The sequence below is a fragment of the Rhincodon typus genome, chromosome 29 (assembly GCF_021869965.1).
Source record: "Rhincodon typus isolate 14 chromosome 29, sRhiTyp1.1, whole genome shotgun sequence".
In the NCBI taxonomy this organism is placed as follows: Eukaryota; Metazoa; Chordata; class Chondrichthyes; order Orectolobiformes; family Rhincodontidae; genus Rhincodon; species Rhincodon typus.
Window position 1 is genome coordinate 15,573,146 of NC_063360.1, and position 10,292 is coordinate 15,583,437.

Sequence of the window (10,292 nt, forward strand, 5' to 3'; positions counted from 1 at the left end):
CCAGCTCTACACCGTGTTATCTCAGAATTATGCATGTTATTTAAGGTTTTTGTCCTACTGCGTTCAGCTTATGGAGCGAGCCAATCTCCATAGCATAAGATACTAACAAGATTGGAAAATGTACAAGCCAAATACGTGAAGAAATGGTTATGTAAAGACATCAATACTAGATTTTGAGAGCTGACCCATTCTTGAAGGAAAAGAGAACAGAGACGCAAAGGGTTTGAGGTTTAGGGAAAGAATGTGTTAGACTTTGTGAGCACAGAGTGTTAATTTCAACCCAGTAAGACTGCAGGGAGAGGGACAACATGTAGGGAAATGTGTTGGTTACACAGGAACAAAACAACTGAAGAAATTCAAAGTCACTTGCTCTGACCATAGAAATATGATAAGACAGACGCAAATAAGACTGCGATATAAACAAAGAAAGGTTGGAGGTTGGTCATATATCAAATGTCCAGTTTATTATATGCAAGAGCGTGAGTGAACTTACCAGCCCTTGGAGCAGTTTTTTCAAAGTGAAGAGCTGATAAAGGAAAAGGGGTTCATTACAAAAGAAGACATTAAGCTTTTTGAAGACAGCTTTAGAAAAACTATGGCAATGAAGCCTTGAAAGTCAGTAGGGTAGATTTTCAACTTGCTGTGTGGATATAAGATTTTCTTTGCAGATTGCCTGCTCATTATAGACACAGCCATGTTTGTGGGGTTTTTTATTGGCAAGTCTTAAAAAACACTTATTTCATTGCAAACATGCGACATTGGGAGTAGTATAGGTGATGATGGGTTCAATTTCAACTCATTGAGTTGGAGGAAAAGGAAGAATGTATTGGAAAGTGAGTTTGGAGGTTGGAACTGGGAGGTGAGGTCTTAATAGGTACAAATCATTTTTTATGTCTCATTTCAGATATTAAGATAGAAGAGTCTCTCTAGCTATGCATACAATACCAAGGCTAAGGTACTGGAATTGTTTAGCCTTAGGTTAAACATTTTATCATTATGTTTAGATGTTTGCTTTTGGTGCTGAGAAAACTCTGGGAAACCTTCAGATCTTGGATTGCACTGTGGCACAAGGTTAGTATTGAACCTAACAAATAATCAAATCAGCCCCCACAGCGGAGTTACACCCAGCCTGGATTGACTCAAACACTAATGAAGTAATTTAACCCGAAGATAAAATCAGTGCTCACAGACCAGCGAAGAAAACTATTGCTCTTTCAATTGGATATCAGTGGGGATACAGCTACAAAGTTACAATTTTCCTTCTGGCTTTGGGAACATGAAAAAAAATACTTGGTCGATTCTCTGTATGTTTCAGCTTTGCTAACTCCAGAGATTGAACTCAGACCCTCATGCATATATGTAAACAAACTGTACTACATTGCTTTTATATTTATTTCAAGGCCCATGTTTAGTAACCCCGCATAAACTCTTATAAACAAAACTTGGATTTAGTAACAGTCGAGTTAAAAGCTGCAGCTTCATGAAGTGTATGTTTATTTCGCTCTTTTGCCATTCCCATAGAGAATAGTTTATGCAGGCAGAGAACCAGGGTCACAAATACTTGGAATCTAATAGAAGCACTGTTTAGGGGGGTATTCTTTTGACAAACTGTTCTGTATCTGAATAGAGAAGCATTGTCTCTGCTAGGCCTAATATTAACAGCTTACATTTTTCAAAGGAATTTTTCAACTGCAATCATGGACTGCAATTTTGGACAGTGTCTTGAAGCCTTATTTTGAACAGCCTGGCCCCTTTGAAAAGTAACTTGCATACATGAACAGAAAGCCATGTCCTGCCCCTCTGGCTATCTCAAATACGGTGCCAAGTTGGTTCTAGGCAGTTAGGATTGACTCTTGAAAATCTACCAGGTGATTTTGTCCTTTTCTGTTGTGCTGAGTGGGTGTCATGTTTCACAGTGTCTCAATGATGGGTTTGGATTGATTGTCAGCTGTGAATTAGTAGTGGTCTAATAGGAAAGGGTGGGGATGGAGACAGCAACAGGAATACCATGTATACCAATGATTGCTAAAGAAAATAAGTTAGAGACGATGCAAATTTTTTTCTTAGTGGTCTGGAGCTGTATGTATTCCATATACCCTGCCACAAAATTTATGATCCAGTAAATGTTTTCAGCCACCCAAGTCTACCCTCCACTTTTCCACAGCTTTGCCCCCGTCCCATCCCCCCACCAGCATGTGCACTATTCTTTGTAATTCAGGACTCTTTTTTGCATTCGGTCTCAAAAACTGATCATCCAGTTCAATTCCAACACCAGGGCTGTCAGTGTTAAGATCAAAAGTAACATAATTTAACTGTTTACAATAAAGCAAAACATTGTGTAAGGGAAGTGATAATTCAAGTATTGCAGTTGCCCAAACTCTTCCCCATTCACACGAAGAAAGGTGAGATTCAATTTAACAATATTTTTGATTTGCTGTAATTATAAAGCTGGCATTTGCACCTCTTCCTTTGTGTGTTCCTAATTGTTGACAGATAGAAAACTACTGAGTCTCAAGGTTTTTCTGCACCAATGCTAACAGTGTGAAGCCCCTCTCCATATACTGATAGTCTCTGCACTGTTAGTTGTGTCTCTCCTGTTAGTGCAGCTCTGGGTGCTCACTGTACCACTACTGTCTCCTCAGTGTTGCTGAATCTGCCTCTCTCTCTCTCTTACACTACAGCCTCTTCAATTGCTCTAAGTGTTGTCAATCCCGATATGGATAGCAATAACTGTCTTCAAGCTGGCTGTCTCAAAAATAATAGCAACATCTCTCCTGTACTGACTGACTTAGTACTGACAGTAATGAAAGTTTTAATGTCTGATGGTTGTGATCATTGATAGTTGAAAAACTGAGCAAGATGGATGAATACATTAAACTTTAAAACAAGTTTAAAAGGGGTCTGAAATGATATGTACTTAAAATGCTAATTAGTTAGTTCTAATGTTGTTTCCTCAGAGATTGCAAATTGTAAGCAATTTGTTACTTTGTCTCAGTGATAGATAAACACCAGCTATTGTGTGTTGGGTGCTTGACAAGAGTTCTGGCAGACTGTGTCCTTCATAGCTGTGAACACCAAGAGATAAAGCACAGGCTAAAAGCAAACAGGATTTGAAATGAAAACACCATCAGGCAGTCAAGCAGCAAAAGACTATAAGGATGGAGTGTAGCAGGGAAATGCCCAGGTTCTATTCGAATTAAGTGGGTCTAGTTATTATGGTCAATCTGGACAATCGACTTATCATTGAATAAAATAGCTGAAGGATTTGCAATACAATATGCTACACCAAGTCTGACGTCTCAAGGCCGGTCCACCATTCACAGTTCAGGAATGTGACAGGATTCTCTCCACTTGCCTGGATGACTGCAGCTCCAATAACAATCAGACAGCTCAATACCGCCCAGGAAAAAGCAGCCCATTTAACTGATAGTCCACCCACCAACTTAAATATTCATTCCCTCCACCAGTGACACTTAGTGGCTATGTACAAGATGCAGTGCAGCAACTCACTGAGGCTTCTTTGGCAGCATCTTCCAAACTTGCAACCTTTTACCACCTAGAGTGACAGGAGTAGCAGACATATGGGAATACCATCACCTGCAAATTCCCCTCCAAGCAATGTACCATACTGACTTGAAACTATTACTTGTCACTGTCAGTGTTATTGTTATTTATCTGTTAGCACTGTGGGCATACCTGCACCAGATGAACTGCAGTCGTTTTGCAGTGATCCTATCTGTAGCAAATAGATAATCACATTGTGCAGCATCCAGAAAGGTTGCCATTAGTGATGGCTGATTTCATTCAAGTTGTATTTTGAAATACTTTTCAGTTTTGCTCTGTTCCATTTTTATTTGTCTTGACTGAATGAGATGAAAATCAAGAAGGTTTATACAATTTTCTCTGCCCCATTACCATGTCAGTGTTGAAGGTAACCATCATTCTCTTAGAGTATTATGTACAATCTGGTATTATAACAGGGCAACTGATAACCAAGTATCGGAGGCAATTCTGAATAGAACGATTAAATGTAAGTTTAGTAATGGACAGAAATTGAAGAGACTGAGAATATTTAATCTGAAAAAAGAAACCTCAGGTGATATTACTAAGGGAATAGATAGATTGAGGTAATATGTTTGGGATTTGCACAAACTGCAAAATGGGAACAAGGAGTCAGAAGAGGGAAGGTGGGCCAATAGTTTAGATTGGGCCACTTCATGAAGGGGGTGTTGATTGTGTTAATGGATTGTCTAAGGAGACAGTGGAGACCGACACGGTTGTAAAATTCAAAGGAGAATTGCATAGGTGTTTGAAAGAACCAGAAGTCTGAAGGGTGATTGTATCTGGGACTAGTCTGCTTTCTATTGTTTTCAATCCCATATTGTCATTTGATTCTAACTTCAGTAAAGTGGGACATAATAGGGAAAGAATGGAAAGAAGTACTTAAACAAGGCTGCTAAACTAAACTGAAAATTGAAAGCGCTGCTTAAACCACCTGCTGTGGATGAGAACATTAAGTTTGTTGGAGCTGGACACTTGCTATATACTGAATGTATTGGTCCAGTTCTGGCTCCATAAATATATGACAACAAGCAGGTTCACTTACAGAGCCCTTTATCTTAAAATAAGCATCCTGACTCAACCTTTACATTTGTTGCTTGACCATTTCACAGATCCATGAGTGTTTCCTGTAATCTCTAGCCTTGCCTGATGTTTGTTAGATTTGCACGTATGCTATATAATCTTGTGCTCATAATCTAGGTAAAATAGCCTTATCAATATTATCTATGTTTTTTGACGTCTAGATCATGTAACTCCCATCCATCACATTTGCTGTTTAAAGATTTTTTTTGCATGAATAACTATCATATTTACCTACTAAACAGATCTCTCTTTAAAAGTAAACACTTGGGGTTAGCAATTCTAGTATATCATGAGGTGAAACCTGCAGTACAAATATAGTTTCATTCTTTGTATAGCATCATCAAATGCCCACTTATCTTTCAACCAACACTACCAGAAATGGAGGGACTGCCAGTGCATTGTGTTGCTGTATATATGACCTCACTGTGTGTAAATTGGCGGCTATGTTTGTCTATGAAATAAGTTGTGGCTATGTTTCTAGAAAAATTCATTCACTGAAAAGTAATTAATAAATAAATAATTTACTTAAAAAAAAAAGGGCTCTGGCACCTCATAAGGCTTTAAGACATGTTCCAGAATCTGAGATAACTATTATTTTTTTAAATTTTATACTGCAACCAGTCTTAGTCAAGATCTCAGCAGAATTGAGCTTGTAGCTACCTCCAGGAGTGAGATATTTTTTCTTCCATTTATCACTGCCTTTCTTTCATATTTGCTAAACAAGTTTTCAAGCCAACAAATTATTTTCAATATTTATTCTGCAAGTTCTTTGAAAATCTTCACACGTGGATCTTTATCAAATGTCTTTTTGGAAATTTAAATTGTATCCATAGTTTTGTTTGGCTCTTCAAAGAATTCCAACAGATTAATGAGACACGAGCATAGTTACCTCTGATGATTGATGAGCACTAATAACCTCTCATACAATGCTTACAAGTGTTTCCTATTACAGATATTTTTAGGTTAACTGATCTTTGTCCCATGTTTTCCTCCTTTTCCAAACATCAGAATTATAATTTCTGATTTTCTCCACTGAGAGAGCAGTTTGTGTAAACTATGGTCTGGAACCTAGCCTTTTACAGATAATTTGTTCTTTTCAGGGGCCTATTACTCAATAATAATTATTAATCCTTATCAGCACTCTAAACTCACCAAGTTCTAGCAAGAAATCTCTTTGGATTGTTGGAATATGAAACACAGATTAAACTTTTAAAACTGAAAGTATCTAAAAAACAATTATAAATGAAAATATAAGGCACAAAAAATGCAAATATTATTGAATGAACACATTAAACAAAATTTAGCTTTGTTACAATTTTGTAAACAATTTGTTTCTATCTCATAATAAAATCCTCACTGAACACTGCAACAGAAATCTTCTCCACTTCCCAGTGTGCTTTCTGTTAACTATTCCATCTGACCCTAAAGTTGGGAAGATCCCTGTTCTTTCTCAATATCCTGATTTGAATTTGTTCAGCACCAGCGCCATCTGTCCTGGGAATTTGCAATTGCTGTCTTTCCCAGGAAAACTAGTGACTCACTATTATCTAACTACTTGAGGAGATTACTTTAGGATGTTTGTGGATGGGTTCCCGAGCAAACAGACAAAACTTAATGATAACACAATACACTGGCGCCTGGGATTTCCACGGGTGTTCTCCCAGTCTCCTGCTGTAGCTCATTGGGAAGGTCAGCAGAAATCTCAAATAACTGCGGTAAACAGCCATTTCCGCCATTTCTCCGAAAGGTTTGCTCATTTTCGACCACTGTTAGGAGAGTGAGGTGTTGATTTTAACAATGTTAAATACAGTCAGTAGGATTTTCGACTGTTATTATTGATGCCTGAGCTGCAGTCATATTGATATTGGTGTCTGAAACACCTGCCTCTCTCTGATTGTAGGCTGTCATGCTCTATTTCCTCTGATCAGGGAGAACTCTGATGGGGACTCAAGTAGCACCAATGGGCAAACTACACAATCCAATCCATGATGTGCCATCCAGTGATTAATATCACAGGCTGTCACTGTATTGGGTGCTCGTATTTCGCAGAGGAAGCACCGAAACAGAAATGTGTTTCTGTACAACATATTTTCCAGATGAACATTTGTTTATTTCTCTCTGGGAATATTTAATCACACAGCAATCTACAAATCTCTTCATCAAAAATTATTGATCAAATTCAATCTGGTATCCAAAACTGGGAGATCTGACAAATGTAGCTGATCTCAGGATCAAAAGATTCCATTATTCAGATTTCTTAATATGGGAAATCATCAAGTCTATACATAACAAAATGTGGAAAACTTTGATAGTCAAATCTAACATCAGGAGGAAAAGTGGTGAAAACTTCAGTGTAAAGAGTTAATTGGGCAGAATGGGAATTTTTTAGGTTACTAACTACTCATCCTTATAAAACTCAGCTTAACATAACGTCACGTTTCGTCTAATGCAACTGCTGCATCTGTATCATTTCTTGTTCTTTTGGTTAAAATGAATATGACAAGCTACACTGGACTCCAATGTACCAGTGTAAATTGCAACTTCTGAGGAAATTAAAACTTGTTTTGATAAACTGCTGGACAACATTAGAATAAAAGCAGTTTAATCAGCAAAGAAAAATGAGGAAAATTGCCATGGTCTTGTAATTTAACAATTTACTAATTTACTTTAGTCGAAGTCTCGAGGCAGTTTGTTAGAGGGGAGCCAAGTTCAGAGCAAGTCAAATTGTAAAAGGGGACGAAGCATCTATCACATTGCACTATTCACAAAGTGATCTTTAACTGTGGATTTAGCTACATCCTTCTCACTAAATGAACTCAGACTGAGGTGAAAAGAAGCACAGCATCAGAGGAACAGGAAAGTCAATGTTTTGACCCAAAACATTGACTTTGTTGCTCCTCAGATGCTGTCTGACCTGCCGTACTTTTCTAGCCTCACACCTATAGACTCTGGCTTCCAGCAGTCCTTATTGTCTCTGAGAGTTGAAAAGAAATCAGGAAATCAGTTCACAAACTTTGGCAAGGACCGGGAGGTACAATTTGGGGGTGGGGAGGTGAGAGAATCAAACTAAGTGAAAATTCCTAGATATGACTCACTGTACCCTGGGTATCCATTGCTGAACGTGCAGCTCATCATGTTATTTGCTGACTAATCAAGTATATTGCTGAATCTACTTCCTATCGATTTGTCGCCCAAGCCCATGTTATACTACACATACCATCATATAGGATAACTGACCTTCAGTAAGTTTATGTTGTGTTTGCTAAATGTTCCATACCTTTTGCTCTACCTAAATTTTCATTCATTGTCACTGAATCCAGCATAAATTCCCAAATGACAGGACAGATAAGTTTATGTAAGAGTATTTGCACTGATATAGTGAGCACTTTTCATGTCTTCACAATGCCACAAAATGCAACACAACTAACAGATTACTTTTTAACATGAGGTCCCAGATGTTGTGCAAGCAAATGTAGTAACCAGTGTGAATGCAATAATATTCCAAAAACAATAGTAAGAAGATGAAATGCCAGTTAATCTGTTCAGCGGGTACTGACCAGGCCATAGGGAAAATTCCCCTGTTCAAAGTGATGCCATGTAATTTTTTACACTCCCTGAGAAAGAGTCTGCAGCCTAGACAGATGAAACCTAACATGAAACTCACCAAAGACCATCTAAAGCAGCTAGCATGAATAAAGCAGTTCTTTAGCATAGACCTGGAAATATCGCTTGGTCACTGATAACAAATGGACTGTTTCCTGCTTGTTGTCATGGGGCAGATTTGATGAGATTAAATCTGAAATCTGGAAAACAAACTTTTTCTGATGTTTTTACACTTAAAATTCAACAGATTGAGAATCGGTACCAGAAATGCTGACGACCATGTCAGTCTCTGGATTACTCTGACATTCACAACTTAGATGCTGAAAGTACACAAGTAAGTAATGTCAAATATAACCTGACCCAAATTCCAGTAAAATTGATGCCTCCAATTAGCATCTTTGGAGCTAAGAGACTAGTTTTGCAATACAAAAGGAGAAAAACAATCAGAAAAGCCCTGAGCATTTGGGATGATCCCACTGATAGCTTCCTTTGCCCAAGGTATCAGCACAGAAGCAGCCAGAGGAGCTCAAAACAAGTGAGATAGAACAGAGAGACAGATAAATGTGGGGTCCTTGAATGCTGAAGGCAGACTGTGTGTTTGGGGTGGAGTATATTGAGAACGTTCTGAAGGGTGCAGACAATGGTCATTGTATAGGTGGGGGTGTTAGGGGAGGAAGGAACTATGGTGAATGCTGCCTATGTGTGTGTGTTGAGGGGTGGGGGTTTGGGAGGAGGGAGGGTGAATGTCTTAAAGGATGCAGACAGTGTGTGTTTGGTGTTTGGTGTTTGGTGGGTGGTGGGTGGGGGGTGGGAGAGGAGTGGGGTGCTGTGCATACGAGGAGGGGGGGGGCGGAGTTGTGAATGTCCTAAAGGATGCAGATAATAGTGAATTGCCCCAGAAGAGCATAACAGGGTGGGTGTGGAAAATGGAGACTATCCCTAAAGAGAGTGGAGGTGGGGGGGGTGTCCCCGTGTAAGAACGATATGCAGGCATTCCCTGCGAAGGGCACTGAAAGTGGGGACACTTTTCCAAAAATAAAACAGGCACTCGGGCCCCGAATCCCGGAGCTGCAGAACATTCCAACACTTGCTGGACTTACCCTCACTAACAGCACAGCCGCCGTCTGCTGCTGGCTCCCAGCTTCTGAACACAGCTCGCAGCGGCAGATAAAAGGTGAGATCTTTCCATTGAGTGTGGAGTATCTCTCACACGACAAAGTGTCCGCACATTGCCACGGACACCAGCGATAACACAGGCTCCAATAGCGAATGAGCAGGATCTCTGACCCGCCCCGTTCCCTGTGTCTGCAAACAGCTCCCAGATATGGGGAATAATTATTACGTACCTATTGTAGTGGTGGTATCTGTTTTGTATTAGCTGGTCTTCGTACACAGTGCCAAGTACTGGGGGGCGCAGGATAGGGAGGTGAGGGGCTAGTGGGTGCGTTGGGGGAACATTGTCTGTACAAGGAGTGACAAAGAAGGCAGAGGGATTTGGTCAGAGAGAGGGAAAGTGATAATTTGAGGGAGGGAGAGACTGGGGGTTTGGAGGTTAGCGTCAGAAGGGCAAAAACAGATAGAGGGAGGCGAGGTAACCGGGACACTTCCTGAAGATGTTCATTTCCAATTCTCCTCTCCAGTTCAGAAAGTGGGAGCCCAGCGGAGCAGCCGGGACCCCAAGTGAAAGCGGATTCGCCCCAAACATGGACTGGAGTCATCAGTTATTAACGTGGCTGCGCTACCAGAGCCGCGGGCCTGGGTGGACATGTACTTGGCGTTTGTGCAGTGAGAGGGCAGTTGGGGGGGAGTCAGGGCAGTGACAGGGCCGTTTGGGGAGAGTCAGGGCAGTGGGAGGGCAGTTGGGGGGAGTCAGGGCAGTGGGAGGGCAGTGAGAGGGCAGTTTGGGGGGAGTCAGGCAGTGACAGGGCAGTTTGGGAGGAGTCAGGGCAGTTGGGGAGGAGTCAGGGCAGTGACAGGGTAGTTTGGGGGGAGTCAGGGCAGTGAGAGGGCAGTTGGGGGGAGTCAGGGCAGTGAGAGGGCAGTTG

General features: G+C 40.5%; 1 protein-coding gene across 1 annotated transcript in view; it reads right to left on the reverse strand.

The window, feature by feature from the left end:
- Nucleotides 1-10,292, reverse strand: part of nrtn (neurturin) — a 131,495-nt gene that overhangs the window by 120,089 nt on the left and 1,114 nt on the right. The window contains exon 2 of the mRNA XM_048613907.1: nt 9,348-9,552. Within this exon, the coding sequence (XP_048469864.1) occupies nt 9,348-9,552 (205 nt within the window). The remainder of the gene's footprint in view (nt 1-9,347; nt 9,553-10,292) is intronic.